The sequence below is a fragment of the Rhinolophus hipposideros genome (assembly GCF_964194185.1).
Source record: "Rhinolophus hipposideros genome assembly, chromosome: 15".
NCBI classification, from domain to species: Eukaryota; Metazoa; Chordata; class Mammalia; order Chiroptera; family Rhinolophidae; genus Rhinolophus; species Rhinolophus hipposideros.
In genome coordinates, this window is record NC_138061.1 from 15182051 (window position 1) to 15201697 (window position 19647).

The following is a 19647-nucleotide window of genomic DNA, read 5'->3' on the forward strand; positions in this document are numbered from 1 at the left end:
TTCTTTAAACTCTACACTCTACTAGCAGAGACTTTAGTGCCTTTTTAAAGATAAATGCTATCAAACAGTATGCTTTAGCAGCTTTAGTGTCAGATAGATTTGATTTCAAGCTCTGGATCCAAATTATGAGACCTCAGGAAAGTGCCTTAGCTCTTCACAGCCTCGTATGTCTGAATAATCAACTGGCTATGAAGAAAAAATGAAACACGACATGGTATCTAGCCTATTAGAGGCTCTCAGTTATTAATCCCTCTCTGTAACATCCCTATCAGCTATCATTCTAGATTGAGTGGTTCTCATTCAGGGATAATTCTGTCTCCCAGGGGACATTTGGAATATCTGGAGACATTTTCTAACTGTCACAACCGGGGTGGGGTAGGTGTGGTCTATTGGCATTTAGTAGGTAAAGGACAGCTTTCCCCACCCCCAGCAAAGAATTATCCAGCCCAAAATTTCAGTAGGACTAAGGCTGAGAAACTGTTCTAGACCAAAGAGAAGGACCACCCATTACCACCATGTTCAGTTAAAAGAGACAGATCATATATTTTCTGCCCCAAAGGCAAACATCTCGACTTTACCAAAATATTGATATCGAGGTAGAATTGCATCAGATTCCCAAGTTAATGACATGGAGTACAAAAATATAATTGAGTTAATACTCCTTGCTGTGTAGATTCTTCTGATTATTTGCCGGAGAGAGATTTGCAAGCAAATATGTATTTCCAGACACATGGAAAGATTATTTCCTTAAAATCTACCTGAGGGAGTACTAAAGTAAAATAAGATGTAGATTTGTGAATCCTCACGGATTTTTTTTAATTGGAGGACTGGAAAATTCTTTAGGCAAATTTGAATGTAATGACAACATCGGTTTGTACTTTGAGATATTTCTTCGTACTACCTTTTCAGATTCCAAAAAGACATGAAAAGTACCAGGAAATAGCAGGAGTAGGCAGATCACTGCATCCCAATAAACTGGCACCCAAGGCAGTTGCTGTCAGCATCCTTGCAACTTCTGGTATACCTGGTACTTTCTCTCGCTTTCTCTTACACTTTTATTTCCCCCTACTCTCACTTTTTTCTTTTCTCTCTTTTTCTTTTCCCTGCTGCTAGTGATAGTTGTTTAGCCCCAGCCATGACAGAACTCAGAAGACAAAACGCCTTGATTTAGTGGCAAGGTTTCAATAATGTTTCCTGGGAGATAAGGAGGAGAATTATGGGCGTACTTTAAATTGCGCTTTCTAGGTGATATACCTATGCCAAAAGATTTTGCAGAGATAGTATTAAAAAAAGACTGTTTTGAAAAACACTATCAAGAGCTCAAGAAATATAGCTGTGCATAATGTATTTATTAATATTGAAAAATATGGTATTTCTAATTTTGCTGGATTTAAAATCATTCCTCTTCAGAGTGAAAAATAAACTCTTAATACAAAGGGACTATTGTAAATGAAATTGGTCTTGGAAATTTCTCTCAGAAAAATGCCACAATATGGTGTATTTTAAATATTAGTGTGAGCCACAGTGCCCTCTACGGCCATGTTCCATTTAAATTAGAAAGCAGGATTTTGCTATTCTGACAGTCTCTGAACAGACTAGTGAAGGTAGAAAGCCCTCTTTGCCATAAAATGCATGGGCAAAAATCTCACCCCAAATCTGTATTTCCAGACACATGGAAAGATTGTTTCCTTAGAATCTACCTGAGGAACTAATAATTAGCTAAAAAGCTGTAAATTTGTGAATCTTACGATGAAAACATTTTGAAATTACGTATTTTCATCAGGATAATCTCTCTGAATAAAGAGTCGATAGCAAAATAATATACCCATAAACCAAGACTCTTCAATCAATTCACTATATTTTAAAAGAACCCTAAATAACCATTATTTTACTTTAAGAAATAGATTTTAAAATAGCAATTAAGACACAGGATAGTACTTTTTCTAATCTGAATCTTTTTTGACTGCAGTTCGGAGATAGTTTAAAAGGTATTTCATAATTAAAAACTCTAAATACCAGTTGATATGATGATCATAAGATTTAAATTGATATCATAAGCTAAGAGTTATGCTAAGTCAGAAATTTTCCAACCTGGCCACAAAAGGAATTTCAATTTTCCTCTAAACAAGAGAAATGCTCTAGTAATTCTACTATCAAGTTGTAAGTTATTTTCCCCACACCAGTGCACAGCTATCATCATTTAGAACCAAGTAGATTTTCTCTTTCTTTCTGTTCCAAATTCACTCGGCTTACTGCCAAGAGAAAATACAGACACAGGGGAGGCAAAGAGCAGTTCTGTTAAGATCAATGAAGATGTTGGCCATAACAGCGTCCTATTTATCCATCACATCCCTACTTCTTTTTCTCTGATTAGAGATTACTAGCAATTTCTTGACAATTCTTGTACCAAATTAAGTTACAATCAGTCTTGCAAGACTTCACAAGGGGAAGAAAGAAAAAAATATATATGGAGCTTTTCCTACTAGATCTAGAAACTATACGTGTGCGTATATGGATATATATGTGTGTATATATATGTATATATGTATATATATGTATATTATATATGTATCTTTATGGTATATAAGTATACTTGTGAACTGTATTCCTATTCTTACAAAGAACTTAATGTGCCTATTTCCAAAGCAGTTTTCAAAGTACATATTTATAAACAAAACATTCTCATGAAGATGTTCTATTGGCATTGGCTTAATGTAAGAGGTCAATGGCACAGTCTATTTATATATAGTAGTATGGAATTAAAGGCTGAGGGTTCTGGTTTGTTCTAAGGGCAAGTGAAATTTTCAAATATTCATTTTGCCACCTAGGAAGAAACATTATTCATGCTATGGCTCCTCTGTTTTCCCCCAATAAAGGTTATCATTGTACTTAACTTTAAACCAAAAGGAAATTAATTTCTAAAGTAATTTGATACAAAAGAAATGTCGGTAACTGTCCCTGTAAGATACTGGATTTTGCCAAGTTAAAAAAAAATGTTATTTAACTTAATAGCACTGATGATCTGAGAGAAAAAAATGAAAATAAGTCAAATGGCACTGCGACCCATATGAAAGAGCTTCACTGTTTTCAATGCTTCATTAAATATACAGCAACCACATTACCCAGCTTGTGTAATCTTTCAATCACTTCTAATCACAAATGAGATAAAGGCCAACTTTCTCAACTTAACGAACAAGGCTCTGCCCAGTTCTCAGACTCATCAAGATCCGATGTCCAAGGCGCACCGCATACCAATGGCATCACAATGTCTGAGAGAGAGCACAGGGCATCCGATGTGAAAGACCCCCTGGGGATTCCAATGTACAGCAAAGTTTGGGAACTAAGGCTCTAGCCTCCTAATCTACACCTGAAGCAACACCAGTCACTCTAGGCCTCCCCTTCCTCCCTCCACTATACTGCCCGCCACCCCCTTTGTGTTCTTTCAACCTGAGTAGACCCTGCCACTCTCAAATTCCTCATCTTTCTCAGGTTGGGTATTATCTACTAGTAGTGGGTGCCTTCCCTCAGAACCCCCACTTCATTCACACACAAACACTTGGCTTGGATGCCCCTCCCCGAAAGTCTGCCCTTTCATATACTGTCCCATCAAAAAAAAAAAAAAAACCTAACTTTGCTAGCCATAGTATTATAATTATTAGGACTATGAGTTCCTTAAGAATTATGACTTATTCATCCTTTGATCCCTTGCACAGCGCATGATACATACATAATAAATACTAAATATATGTAAGTTCTTTATAGAAATTTATACCAAGACAACAAATGGTTGAAAACCACCAAAATCAAAATCTACTTCAATGAAGTGAATAGAAAGAACCCTCCCTCAGCTTCCTCACTTGTTCTTTAGTTTGAAATTCCTTTTAGTATCATTTGTTTTACTACTGAGAATGATTTAAGTTATTTTGGCTTTCTCCGTATTATTTCTAGCTGTGTGTTACATTGCTTTTTATAGTTGGGCATATTCTAAACCAAACTCTTCGAACATGGCAATATTTGCAACTTTTTAATTATAAAGCTATTTGGTTGTTGTCTGTAGGTATACTAAAGTCAATTCTTAGTTGATATTAATGACAATATTTAACAGAATCTTTCCCTTCTCCTTGTCAATACTGGTATGTTAGACCAGGGACACAACAATGCAAACACAGTGACTTCTAACAGATTCTGGAAAATGTGTTATTAGAAATTGGGAGGGGAATGGGAAGGCAATCCAAAGTAAATAATTCACCATGTATTTTGAATGCTAAATGAAAAATTCAATACAAATATAACTCTAATAAAATGACACATGGAATAGCATGATATAAAATAAAATATAGCATCATAATTCTTCTATTAATACCTCTAATTCTGACTCTCCTAATACAAGGTCAAGGAGAAAACTTGCTTGCAAAGATTAATATCTGAGATGTCTTTTACAAAACAAAATGTGCTAGAATATAAAAACAACCCAACTTAGAAGGTCATATCTGAGAATAAGATTTCACGTTTCAACCCTTTGTGTAAGCTCCTGCAGTTAGTCCACTGAAGCACTGTGAAAGAGGCTTGACATTTTTAGGATGCTGAAGGAACCTTCTGATTTGGAGATACTTTAACTTCCGGACTCTTTAATTCTAGGATTACTACTTGTGCCCAGCAAAGCCATTGACTAAAAATCAGTGCAGTTCTCAAAGTATTTGCACATTTATTATCTTATTTGATCCTCATATTTTATATGGTCCAAATTTGCAAATGCAGAAACTGAAGCACAGAATGAATATGCCACATCTGAGATCTCAGGTCTATAGTCTCTGACCTTTGTCACTATTTCATACTTCCTGTCTTGGCAAAGTCATCCATGACCAAATTTAGCTAACACACAATATTAGAAAAATGTGGGATGGACCACTTTTAACAAATATCTAATAATATATACATGATATTTTTAAAGTGTAAATAAAGCCATCAAATAGAGGCCCTGGACATGACAGCATTTGAAATGGATAGCACTGAAACATGTTCTTTAAAAAAAAGTAGAAAAGGAAAAATTTTAACCTCATTAAAACTGAAATTATAAATTGCAAAATTCTAACCATGGAGACAGTTTTCCCTATTGAAGCTTTACTTTCAAAATCCCATATGTCTGTAAATAAGAACAACCCTAGTCTTCAGTTGAAATTCATTTGTAGACTAGGTTTATATAAAAAGTTCAAAATGAGAAAACAATGAAACAAAAAATGTCAGTTATTGAATATGCAAAGATACAGTGTTCTATTATGGAAGTCAAAGGGTGTCAGGTAAAAAAAAAGTCAGAAGATTAACAAAGGGCACCCTTGTTTTAAACGACAGAGTAGATTTTTAAGAGACATTTCATTTCTACAATAGGATATTTCACACCAAGGCCAATGCCATGCAATGTGATTTTCCAAACCATAAAATCTGACACACTCTTTCCATATTAAGAATGCAATTACAGGTTAAATTCTTCATAACCAGTAACAGAACTCTCCATTATCACAGATTTCAAAGTCCGAAACAATGATAACTTGTTTTAAACAATATTTAATAAACAAATGGAGAACGAGAAAATTTGGACATTCCCTTAGAATTGTCTGTGATGGAGCTTGACCTGGAGTAGCTTTTAGGAATTTGCAAAGACATCAGGAGCCTCAAGAACTAATAAAATGCACTGAGGACGGAGTCCCATTTCGTGCTATTTCCCAGTGTGAACACACGTAAGCATTTCTAGCAAAGGCTTCTAATCCATGATCTGAAGAACTTCTTAAAAGCCAAAAGGGCAATTTCACTCCATACTTGTTATTTGTTTTTACTCTTAAAGATGATTTTTCCATTTTGGAGAACTAAAGGACACAAAATTAAACAAAACAACCAAGCAAAAAAATGAGACTATGATTGGTCTATTTTCTGGTAGGCATCCGAGGATTGGAAATCAAGAGAAAAGTCTCTGGCGAAATCTTTTCTAGCCCTATTTTAACTTCTTGTACAGGAAAGCTGAAAATCGTTGACACAGCAAAACTCTTCAACTACTATGACACGGTTTAAAACCCTTCACCCTAGAGAACAGATCTGGCTCAGTCTTCATCACAATGAGCTGAATACTCCTAAAAGCTATAGGCTGAGTCAAAAGTGCCTAATCTGGTTTAAGTTTTGTTCTGAACCTCACAAATGTGGAACTAGGTAAAAGACAATAAGAATGGCATTAAAAAGCAACTGAGGATTCATAAAAAGGGAAAGGAGAAGTAAAAGTCAGAATCATGACGTGTCATTTTCAGTTGCTAACTTAGTTCAGTGTAACAAAGCACAAAATTGACACGCTTTATTCGAGTATTTTTGTAACCCTAGGGCCTGAGTACAAAAACCTCTAGTTCAGTCAGCGATATTAAATAGTGCAACTGTGAGTTTGAAGATCCCAAGAACAGAAGCTTTACGAAGGCAATGGACGCAGGCACCAGTTCTGTATGGAGCCGTGGCCCCGAGGTCTGGCTGCTGCAGCAATTTCCCTCTACAGCACCCCGTCTCCGCTTTAATGTTTGGCATTCACCAGGAGAATGCCTGGCAAGTAGTGCTTTGATAGGTGATACTCCATTTAAAAATCATTTAGCTACTTTTCTTTCTAAGGAATATGTACCGTACATGAAAAATGGGCATGACTCACAGACAAAACCAAGTAAAAAGCTTGAAATAGTGCTTTTCTCAGGGAAATCAGACAGGGGTTCCACAAATCTTGATAACCCAGTTTTGGGCCATATATTTAAAGAGTATCCGATTATTTCTGACCATGGACAGTTTATAGGCAACCATTAAAAAGTTTACTATTTATGAGCAAACAATTTAACGTTAAAACAGAGCTGGCTTTTTGACGATGGTAATTAGCTTCTTCGTGCTCCAAACACCAAATAACATTTTCCCATTAATTTTTAAACCAATGTGGCTTTAACTTAAAATAAACTGTACATCAAAAGACTGGAAAATAAACAGCCAGGAACACAATTTGACGAATTGGATTTATTTAGTTTATTTATCTAAACAGGGACCATTGGATCTCTTTAATAGGCTGACAGTTGCAGTGGGCTGGTTAATAAAACATTCAACAGTGTCTTCAGCCAATATAGAAATGCAAATCCCATCAGAAATATTTTATTCATGAAGCAGTAATTTCAGTTACTACCAGTTTTTTTTTTTAAATGGCACTCTGCAAATAAACAGTGCCATCTAGTGACTAATAATGAAAGCATATTTGTCAAGGGTTTATAAATAACCTTTCAAAATCTTACCTGTTTTTATCTTTCCTCTTTATTTCTTAGGTAAGAACAAAGTAGCTAGGCAAAACAATAAAACAACAGAAAAGTCGACAATAATTTGTTAAGTTATTTAAAAAGGATTATAAGCAGAAATGACTACATTAACAGCAATAAGCTTTATATTCTTTTTGTTTTAAAGCAATTTAGCACTGTCTCCAGAAAACACACACTTCATCTGCTTAGAACACTCAAACTACTAGAAACAACAGAAAGTTGTAACAAAAATTTGCTCCTCCTGCCATAAAATGGCACTACAACTTTCATTCCAATGATTAAAAAAACATTGGTCAGTAGGTAGGAAATATTTTCCAATAAACTGCAATATCCAATCAGAAATCTGACACCAATTTTTAAAAAATAATTTCGACACACAGGAATGTGTAAATGCACACACACAGATATATCTATACCAGTACACACTTCAACTTTGCCAGTGACTACAGTGGATGTGAGCGTTATTTTTGCAGGTCATCAAGCTCTTCAAGGAGCTAAAGGCAAGAGGCTAAAGCCCAAAAGTAGTCATCATAAAACCAGTCACATTGGAAGGAAGTGTCAGAGCTTCCAAAGTGAAGAAAAATCTATTAAGGCCAACCTGAAATCAGTACATAAGACCAACGATAAAATATTTAGTACATACTACTGTTCCATTCAAGAATACACGGTGGGGAGAAGGGTCAAGAACATGAACCTTTTACAGCATCTTGGATTAGCAGACCAGAGTGACACGCAAGCACAGATCAGCCCTCAGGAGGCATCACTACAGCTGAAAATAGACTTTTGGTCTCTTCCCTATCCAGTGGGTCCATTTCCTGTGATGGCCTTGGAAATGATAGGAGGCTACTTTGTGAATATAGGCTTGACAAAGGTCAAAGCTGGAATGAGAATCCTACAAACAAAGGGGGCCAAGTGCACGATGATTTTTTAACAACTTCACCTAGCGGGGCCTTAGGAACCACCACCTTCAGAAAATAACTGCAAACAAGGAAAATCATGTACGTGCACATAAATATACCATTATTTTCTCCCTTGTAGGTCATGGTCATATTCAGAGAATGAAAATACTCTGTTTCTGATTAAGAAATATTGAAAATGTAACATGAGTTCAGTTTTAGACTAGATACTGAGAGCCATGCATTGCCGTTCTCAGTAACCAACATTAATATAGGTCCCATGAAGAAAAAAAACAATCGCAGTTATATTTAATTCCAGAGTTGTAATATCCCCATAATGGCAGCTAGTAACAGTATCTTTCTCATGTAATTGTGGATTAAATGAGTAATGCATATAAAGTATTTAGCTCCAGTCTATCTTTGATTTTTATATCTTAAATCACATTCTAACACAGAGAAGACAGGAAAAAAGAACAAAAATGACCTGATGAGTCACAATAAATAAAGGAATATTTTAGTACGAGCTATAATATCGTTGATACCCTTTGATTTGATAATCTGCCTTCTGAGAAATGACGCTGATGAAATAATCCTGTTCTAATATGTTCATTGCAGCACAATAAATTATGGAGGCAAGAAATGGAAATATATTAGGATTCAACAAAAGATGAACTAACATCACTGACTGAAATATTAAGCGCCCATTAAAATGATTAAGACTTTATAGAAATGGGAAATACCAATGTTAGAATCTGTGTTTTCTAAAATGGTGGGAAATGTGGCTAGAGCAACATCATTATTATGTAAAATAAAACAATAAATTATGCAAGGAAGTGTGGAAGGGAAAATTAGAAGGAACAAATCAAAATGTAAAATGTGGCTCTTTTGGGGTAATAGGACTAAGGTGATTTTTTTCCCCCTTCTTTCTACTCTTCTTTAAGAATATTCCATAATGAGCAGGTATTATTTTTACAGAGTTTCAAACAACAAACATAATTTTTTTAAAAAAAAATGGCAAGCATATTCATTCAGTGAACATAGTAGAGGAAAATTTCTTTTCTGGAATGGTTCTGTCCAGTTTGGCTTTCTTATTTCTTTCTAGAATGCACTTATGTTCCTACAAGAAAGATAAGCTGAAGTTACAATTACAACATATTACCACCAACACTGTCCAAATCTCTAAAACATGCTTTCATGGTTTCCTATAGCTTCAACAGAATAGAAGTAAAATATCTCCAGAGTCATAAGAATGGGAAAGATAAAATGCAAACAAAAGCATGAGTTCTTGACTTTTCAACAAACAACAAAATTTAAATGGGTTCCTCTTTCTCATTTGCACGTCTTTAGTCTATCTTAGACTTAAAAAAAAAAAAAAAAAGAATATGGTTACTGGCTTCATTCATAAACTCCGATACTCAAGTTGTCCATTCACCTTTAAAAGAGACTACAGGTAGTGGCAATAAAAGCTTCAAGCTGTTTCACAACATCCTTTGAACCCTGACCTAAGGGACAAACTCCGATAGTCTGCAGGTAGTTGGGTTCCTAGGACCATTCAGCCACACTGCTGAGACGGTCAATAGAAGTGCCATTCTCTGATGTAGACGGCTCTGTACTAGGAGCTGGTCTAACAATCACATCACATAGCCTGCCAAACAGGAGAAGGACAGCATTCAGGCACCACTGACATGGGATGGAAGTGAACTTGAGACAGGGCCTAAGAAGCTGTACTTCTAACATTCATTACAATCTAACCCTCTGCCCCAGATCCTGTATGTGTGGGTAGGTCTTGAAGGAAGTTCAGCTTTGCTACAAAAAAGAAATATGCAACTATACAAATCAACCACAAGATGGCGCTAGCATCATAGTACAGTAACACGTGAAAGGCATTCAACTCACCATGTCCTCGTAACCTTATGCTGGCACATCGCTTATTTGTTCCTTTATTTTTTTTACTTACTGAGACTTGGTCAGATATTTTATACAATGTTAGAGTTTTTTATTTGTTTGTACAAGTTTAGGGATATTTTTTATTTGATTTGATTTTCTTAAGCAGCAAATAATAATCTTAAATTTGAAAAATCCTCAAATACATTTTCCCCTCTGTTTAGCTTGGTTCGTTTCCTGAAATATCCTGACATGATTATGTTCTAGCTAACCTCACACCAATACTGAAAAAAGAAATTACAAAAATAGCTTAAATGTATGAATTCTAATTTTTCTTAGTTATTTTCAAATACATAAAGAGGCTATTAAATTGATTTTTATGGAAACGTGAAACTGGGGGTGGGGTTTGCAAAGGATAATGGAAACAACATTAGAACGTGTGTTTAGGTTACTTGACTCTGGTCCTGGCTTTAAATAGCAGTGTGACTTAAAGCTAAGTCATTTGATCTCCCTGACCCCCCATTTCTCCATCTAAAAAAATAAGGTGATTGGATTTTAACTTCTCTGGACCTAATATTAGGCAAGTGAACAGAATCATCAGAAGTAGTAACAGCATAAAAGGGAACATAAAGACAATCACTGACATTCTCGAACTTCCCACAATTATAAATACAAATTATAACCAGAATTTTTTTTTTTTTTTTTTTAAACGACGGCGCAGCTCACAGTGGCCCATGCAGGCGGGCATCGAACCAGCAACCTTGGTGCTACCAGCACAATGCTCTCACCAACTGAGCTAACCGGCCACCCATAAACCAGAATTTTAACATCTTTTAAGTAGGTATTTATTCAGTTACAAATTAAATTCTATGATAGATCACTGTAAACAGTAGACTATTATTTTTTATTCTCAGATATACACAATTATCCTTTAAGGATTAATAAACAGTAAAACTACACTATACTTTCATGCCAGTCATGACAGAGTAATTGGTCCAAGACTAATCCTCCTACTCTAAACAACTACAAAAACGGACAAAATGTATGAAGCAATTGTTTTGAAACACTGGGCAAGAGGCAGGATAAGACTGCAACCCCTCAGAGAAGAGAAACACTTGAAATGAGCCCTACAGTCGCCATGGCTCTCAACCATGTAGGTACTTTCCAGAATATAGCACATCGAGGTGGAGCCCCAATGGAGCACAGCATGTCCCTGAGCTCAGGAGGCAGACATTGGAGTTTGGGACTGCTGAGATAGATACAATTTAGCAGGCTAATGGAAAGAGGGAGCCACAGAGAGAAGGAGCTCCAGAAATCTGTAAAGGGGTCTTTTTAAGCCTTTGGCTGAAAACGAACTTGCATATGCAGAGGGCCACATTCCATGAGGTCTTGCAGAGAACGGGTATTGGGGAGTTATGGATACAATGGAGATTCTAGAGGTCACCCAAAGCAGGAACACAGAATTCTGACCAAACAGAGGGTAAAGCATTCACTGAATTCTCCTGTCACTCAAATGGAACCCAAGAAAGGCCATACCTCAAAAGCAGCACTGCTCTCGAAATGTCCTAACAAAGCTTAACAATAAGCCTTGAAGGAGCAATCTGATCTATTAGTAAATTATCTGCTTGCCCAAATAAAGCTCAACAGTCTCTAAAACATGCATTCAACAGAGGTGCTACATGCCTATGGAGGCAAAAATTGGTTCTTGGGAGGATGGAGAATCTTAGGCATTACAAAGACGTGTTATCCTCCACAGGGCCATAGAATATGAACAGATGTACAGATACACAGACTATTTGTAGTATTAAAATTTCATTAGAGAAGAAGGAGGGGCAATTAGGGAAAAACTGTCTAAAAAGATTCCTTAGAGGGGTAATAATGAAAAAAAGATTGAGATGCACTGCTCTAAAATAAAGGCTCTTAGCAATGCATGATCCACAATATCAAGCATACAATAATAAAATTACCAGACATGTGAAGAAACAATGGAACAGAAGGGAAAGTGTAGGGTTGACCTGGATTTTATTCAGCAGGCAATGAGGACTCTGTAGGATTTTGTGGCGAGTGTAACACATTCAGATCCAGTATTAGAAAGATAATTCTGAATTGGTGCAGAGGGTGGTTTAGAGTAGAGGAGGAAAGGTTACTATAGACATCCAGACTGAGAAACACGAAGGCTTCCAGCAGTGGAGGTGAAAGCAGGAGATATTTAAGTGGTAAGATTGTTAACTGTCAGTGCCCAGTTGTTTGTGCAAGGTGATGGAGAGGGAAAAATTAAATTAAAGAAGTGACTAGTATTATACTTGTCAAATGCAAGTGTTTGTGTTTTAGGGACTCTGGGACAGAAGTGTCCAGTAAGTAGTAAGAAATATGAATCTGGAGCTATAGAGAGGTCTGGGTTAGAAATGCAGGTTAGCATAGAGGTGGTCACTGAAGCCACAACAATGGCTGACAACACACAGAGTAAGACAGTGGAGTAAGTGGACAAACAGCCTGAAGAATCCAGAATCTTCAGAGGAGGAGAGGGGCCAAGAAAAGAAAGTGGACAATGGAGTCTAAGAAAAAAGCATTGAGTTGTCCCCTGCCATTCCCCATTGGTACAAATGTTCCCGCAAAGTTTTGATAGTACAAGAATAGGAGAGCTGCTTCCTTTGCAAGAAGCATTGCAAATGAGAGATGAAGGACCATCCCTGGTATCTTTTCTTGGGATTCAATATTTGCAGGTATGGTATATCACCATAAGAAAGTCAATAATACCTTTAAGAAGATATTCTCCATTCCTTTACAAAATAAGAGACTTAAATATAGAAAGATAACAGGAATAAAGGAGAGTTACGTAAATAATTCCTGCAGTATATTCAAATACTTGTACAGCACGTGATATGGTTTGGTAATGTGGAGACAGCAGTAAAACAGGAGTCAAGGACCCACTCAGTTCTCAACCCCTCCAATGGTTTCTTATCAACCGAGAGGAAAAGCCATGGTCTTTACCACGGCTCCAGAGCCCTTACAGATCTTTCTTCTGCCTCCTTCCATTGCCACACACACCTCTCTCTTCTCTCTCCAGCCAGAGAACACCCTTAGCAAAAAGTAGCCTCAACCACCCTGCTAATCACTCTCTATTCATTTACTCACTTTATTTTTACTTACAGCATTTGTAACTACCTGAAATTATGACATACATGTATTTGTTTCTTGTCTTCCCCACTAATTCCATGAGAGCAAGGACTTTATCTTAAAGGCTTTTCCCAGCATGTTGGACAGTGCCTGATAAACCACAGGGCTCAGGAAAGACTTGCTGAATGAAATCAATCTGAGCTTCTTGGTTCGATCGTGTGTGAAATGGAGATAGTACTCCACACCTGCTCTGTCTACTCTTCACACAATGACGTGAAATCACATATGTGAAAGCGCTTTATAAACTGTAAGTCACTGTACAACAGAAGGTGGTGGCACTAGTGAAGGATGTTCCCTGACACTGCCGAGAAAGCTGTGGTAGCAGGTACACACATAAACACGAGCTGTTGATGCATCTTGGAGCGCCAGGAATACTCCTCTCTGTTAATGAAAACCTTTCGGTGTTGGGCTCCATGTTTTCAGACTTTTTAAAGAGCTTGTTGAGGTCTGCAAAAGCTTCTGCTAAATTTTTCACTGTGAATTTTCATGGGGGTTCTTCTTTTTCTTTTCCTGTAGCTTCCTTTTCTCTTGCCTCTCCTTCAGCTATGCATTCCTGTTCCAATTCCAACACCTCCTAGTCAGTCAGTTCCTCGGGAACCATCCCTGGGAACTCTTCCATGTCAACCTCATCCACACACAGGTTCAAGTGTTTGCCGTCTCAGCCACAGCCGTGTGGATTTGTGCAACCTCCTCATCCTTGGCAAATCCTTTGAAGTCATGGACGAACCTCTTCAGCTCTTCTTTCAAATGCCATTCACACACTCCTTGGTGACATCACCCCAAGTCCAAGCAAGGTTCTTGATGCCATCGTAGACATTGTAATCCTTCCAGAATTGCATCACTGTCTTCCTCAGTTGCAGCTACAGCCTCGGCAAAGGTCCTCCTCAAGTAGGAGGCCTGAAAAGCATCTATAACTCCATGATCCATTGGTTGGATCAAAGAGGTGGTGTTTGGAGGAAGAAACACTACTTTGATATTGAGATGAAGATGACCAACAAAAGGAGGATGTCTGGGGGAATTATCAATAATAAGCAAAATCTTGAAAGGTATGTTATTCTCCAAACAGTACTTCCCCATTTCGCTGGCACAGCAATTCAGAAGGGCATGTTGGAAGAAGAGCTGGGTTACCCAGGACTTCTTATTGCTTGCATAGTACCCAGGCAGTGTGTGCTGACTGATAAGCTTGAAGGCCCTGGGTTCTCACTGTGCCAGATCACAAAGGGTTCCCATTTGTAGTCTGCAACACGGCCCCCAAGAAAGACTGTTATCACGTCCTTAAAAGCCTTGAAACTTGGCAGTGACTTGGCCTCCTTACAGATGAAAGTCATTTCAGGCATCCATTTCCAGAATAGGGAGCTTTCATCAATACTGAATATTTGCTCTGACAAATAATTTTCATCCACAATCAGCACATTTAGAGTTTCCAAAAATTCTTCAGCTGCCTTCACGTCAGCACCCACAGACTCACCACTCACTTTCACATTTTGTAACGAATAACAATTCTTGAGTTGTTTAAACCACCCAGAGCTAGCAGTGAATTCAACATCATAGTCAGGTCCAGCCCTAGCTTTCAACATAATAAACTTTTTGCTTTGGCCATGACGGTCATGGTGCTGAAAGGGATACACTTCTGTGTCTGGCCTTTAATCCAGGTCATTAGAAGTTTCTCCATATTTGATAGAGGCTCTTCTCTAATTTTTGTTAAGTTTCACTGCCTTCAATAAAGCAGATCCTTTTACAGCTTCCATCACTTTGCTCTTGTTCTTTAAGAGAATAGCTACGGTGGAATGGGACACGCCTGACTGGCGAGCAATAACCACCACTGATTTTCTACCTTCATCGTCCTTAATCACTTTTAATTTTGATTACAGGTCAATCAGTCAATGTGGCCCCTTACTGGCAACATTAGCAGTGGAGTTTGTACACTTAGGGGCCATGATGAATGAAACAACATGAGATTAAATCAAGCACAGGAGAAAATGATGCAATAAAAAGGTGGGGTCATCATGAGAAGTAGGAGGCTGCTGCCAGCGTAGTATGGCAAGCTGATTTAAACATTTTTTCATATAAGTACAAAGAGTACACTCGAAAATGACAAGAAAAAGTAGACTACAGTAAATACACAAACCAGTAACATAGCCATTTATTATTATATCATTATCAAGTATTACACACTGCAAATTGTACGTGATTTACTTTTATATGACTGACAGCACAGGAGATTTACACTAACATCACCACAAACACATGAGCAATGCACTGAGCTATGATATTATGATTGCTGCAACATCATTAGGCAACCGAAAGTTTTCAGCTCCGTTAACCATCTGATGGGACCACCATTGTATACATGGTCCGTTATTGACCAAAACGTTATTATGTGGTGCATGGCTGTATGATTTCAGGATATTCATGAGCCTCTGAAGCCCATCCGTAAACACTGCATCTTAAAGGCTATAAACTTTGAAAGGCCTGAGATTGGGTTTCAAAATTCTAATAAATGCTAAATGCTAATAAGTACTATCCAAACTCAAAGAACCATATGATTTGGCTGTATTTGTGAGTCATGAATCCAATATCCCTGAAATTCCATCATTAGCTAGCTCTGTAAGCATTTTTAGATCCCAAGTCACCAACAATGAAAGGTGTTGTTTGTGTTTTGCACAACTCCTGAAGACAACACACAATGCTGATTGAAGTGTGTGGAGGAAATATGAAAAAAAAAAAAGTGAAAATTCAGTTTAAAGATTGGTAAATATGACAAAAAATGGAATTTGACTCACAAAATCTGTTTCAAGTTTTCCCATTTCTTGCTTGTAGCTTCTCATTCTATTGCTGTACATTCCTCGACTTTGGAGTGGAATCTCTCGAACTTCCAAATCCATCTGTTCAAGCTGGATGGGTGAGAGAAAAACATGATTTAAACCATATGCTTATTCTTTTTTTTTAAGAATAGTATCTATCTATCTGTCTGTCTGACTAACTGTCTGTCTATCTATCTATCTATCTATCTATCTATCTATCTATCTATCTATCTATCTATCTCTCTATCTATTAAGGAGGGCGCAGCTCACAGTGGCCCATGTGGGGATCGAACAGGCAACGTTGGTACTACCAGCACCGTGCTCTAACCAACTGGGTTAACCAGCCACCCCTTTATGCTTATTATTACTTGACCAGAATGTTAGAGCTGAAAAGATTTAATTCCAATTCCTCGTTTTACAGTTGAGAAACCAGGGAGCAAAGTGCCTGTAATCAAATCACATTGGGACTACTTTTGTACTTAATTTTTGTTTAGGTCAAACAGCTATTGAGCACTTATCAAGTGACATACAGAGTGACACAAAGCGCTTACTTTAATAAGAATTTACATTAAAACATACGCATTAATCCAAACATCAATAATAATGATTTTAATATCCTTGGCATATTCTATCATTCAGTCCAAGCTGATTTGGTCCTCTTTTTTTTTTTTTTTTCATTGTATTACAATTTTAATACAGTTTTTCCTTTCTTAAAATGTGTATACATTTTTTTATAATAGTTTTATTTTATTTTATTTTATTTTTACATCCCTCACACAGTGAACCCCCCTCCCCCCATCCACCACCACCCCGACCTCACACTGAGCCATCACATTATACACATAAAATTATAGTTGGCATTCATTAATGTCCAGCCTCTGGTGTACAATGCCCTGACCAGGCATCCACAGTATCCCTGAGGTGGTCTCCCAAACAGGACACATGTCCATCGGACACCCAACAAAATCCCCAAACACTATTGAATAAATTCCCCAAAGTAATTCTCAAAAAACCCTGAGGCCATCCTGTGGTCACCAGCCGCCCCCCAATCCTTTCACCCTTCCCCCCATCCCCAACCCCCTCCATGATTTGGTCTTCTGGCCTTAAAATACCAGAACTATGGGAAGATAAACCAAACCATTACTTCTATTATCAATCCATAAAACGTCTGCCCAATCTTAGTTATTAGGTGAAAATTCTTCTGGAAAGTCTTGTCTGATTAGGAAGATCACACACTGACCAATATGTGATCTCGATCTCCAGCCTAACTCCTTATACTTTATAACCATGTTGATAGGAAATTAAATGGGTACAGTAATATGCTACAGTAATATACAAAGCTCACTGAAATCACAGCAGAGCAGTTTTTAACAACCTGTCATTACATATAACTTTGAAGACAACATATGAGCATTTAATGGGAGGCAATACAGACATATTATGATGATTAGAACACAGGCTGTTATGTCAGATGCCTGCATTCACATTGTACGCTCCACTACTTACTACTCATGCAAACTTGGACAGGTTTCTTAACCTCTCTGGGCCTTACTTTTCTCATTTCTAAAAATCATATGTCTTTTGTAGGGTGGAGATTAAATGGGGCAATTCCTAATATGTGCTTGGAACAGTGTCTCCTACTTGGTAATCACTAGATTAATATTAATCTAGTGACGATTACTGACGATGGAGAAAAAATACAGCCAGCTTGGGACAAGGTATCAGAGGTAACTTATTTATACTTGGTATTGAAAAATAAAAACAACAAATTGGTTCAAGCCATGTCTGATAAAATCACATCCAAATATGTTGCCATATATTTTTTCCTTATAAAGCCCTCTAACAAGTATTTCCATGAACACTGTAAGCTTATCACTAATAAAACTCTTATCCAGTGTTAGAGATTAAATAACTAGAACACAGATTAAGTCAGAAAACCATGTTTTAATTAACAAGCCTCAATTTTAATAAAGAAAAAAAAGTAATTTTAATTAGTCTTGACTAAGCAGTGACCGCTTAAATTATTAACACGTCTTAACATAAACGTAAGTACCAACAAATTAAATAATAACTTAATAAGGCAACTATTTAAAGCACTTCTCTGAAATCGTCCTTAAGTACTTATTTCTAACAAGGTGAATAGGATCATCCAGACAAATCATCGCAAAAGTACATGTAAGTGAAAATCCAAGAGTTAAGTACATTTTTGTTTAAAGCATTTTACAAGGACATTTAACACTTAACTACAAGTAGTTAAGAAAGAAAAAAGGAAACACACAACGAGCACCTAAAATGAAACCGGGAATAAGGCTAATTAATATGTATCTGTTTTGTGTTGTCACAATATTCACAGGGACAAGGCCAAATGGAAGACATAATAATTAAAAGACATGCAATGTCCAAGAGATGAATACAAACTAATTATTCAGCAGAAACACAACTGACCCTAGTTAAGTCAAATCAAAAGCAAGCTTTTCTCATCGAAAGTATAGTGTGTAATATAATGAACAGTATTCTTAATATGAATGTCATCAAAATTAAGGAAATCAGCTTTCTGATCACTTTAAACAAATAGAAATGTGTATCTTAGACAACACTCTTTATGTTAGTAGCAACTAAAGATGACTATAAGTTCCATAAGGAAACAACTATGTTTTATATTTCTTGGTACAGTAAAACCTTGGTTATTAGGAAACCAGCTTTCCAACATTATCCAGTAAGTGATGACTCCAAATACACCAAAACACAAATTTTGATGGCAAAAAAACTGCTATTGAGAACCCAACAACACTATGAAGTCAACGAAGATGCAAAAATTGACCAATTTATTTATACTGGGCCTACCGACCAGAAAGAAGAAGTGTCCTGACTGGCAGCTGTGGTTTGTAAAAAGTCATGAAGGCCAGGAGGCATGAGAGAAGCAGTTATTCAACTGGAATAGGAGAAAAGAAAAGGGGAAAAGCACTTGAAATAAAAAAGGGGGGGGAGGAGGAAACTTTCAAAAGACAGGCAAACTTAAGAAGCTGTGGCGATTAGAAGTGAAGCTGCCACTGCAGAGACGGAGCCAACAAGTCAGCAGAGAGCAGAAGACCTTCCAGGGAACGGAGTGCATCAGACGTTCCGACGGCTAGAAAGGAACCAGCTACGGAGAAGACAGGGCAAGCAGCTCTGCCACTCAATGTCTTAGCACGCGAGGACAGAGAGGAAATGTCGACTGTGCCCTGGGGAGCACCAGCCACTTACTCCTTCACACCCCCAAAACAGCTACCCTACCCCCTCCTCCACTGTTCATAAAGGTTACTCAGCCAAATAAACCTGGGAAATGTTCCATACTCTAGCTGCCCCCTGTAATTCCTTCTTAGAGATTCTTAATACCACTTAGCCTACTTAAGGGTTCAAGAGGGTTCTGTAGAAAAACAACAACTAAGGCCTCACTCCAACTCTGTTTAAGCTACAAACTGCTTTGAATAGTAACACCAGCTAATAGAAACACACTTAGGGAAACGTCCTAAGTATATGAGTCAGTTATACTGAAGGCACACCACGCAGACCCTTTTAATACTTAGAAAA

At 37.3% G+C, this 19647-nt stretch overlaps 1 protein-coding gene across 4 annotated transcripts in view; it reads right to left on the minus strand.

Annotated features, from left to right (window-relative positions):
- The window catches only part of VTI1A (vesicle transport through interaction with t-SNAREs 1A), a 332570-nt gene that overhangs the window by 300607 nt on the left and 12316 nt on the right, over positions 1-19647 (minus strand). For all 4 annotated transcript variants that reach the window (XM_081073987.1, XM_081073988.1, XM_081073986.1 and 1 more), the window contains one exon: positions 16057-16167. In XM_081073987.1, the coding sequence (XP_080930113.1) occupies positions 16057-16167 (111 nt within the window). The remainder of the gene's footprint in view (positions 1-16056; positions 16168-19647) is intronic.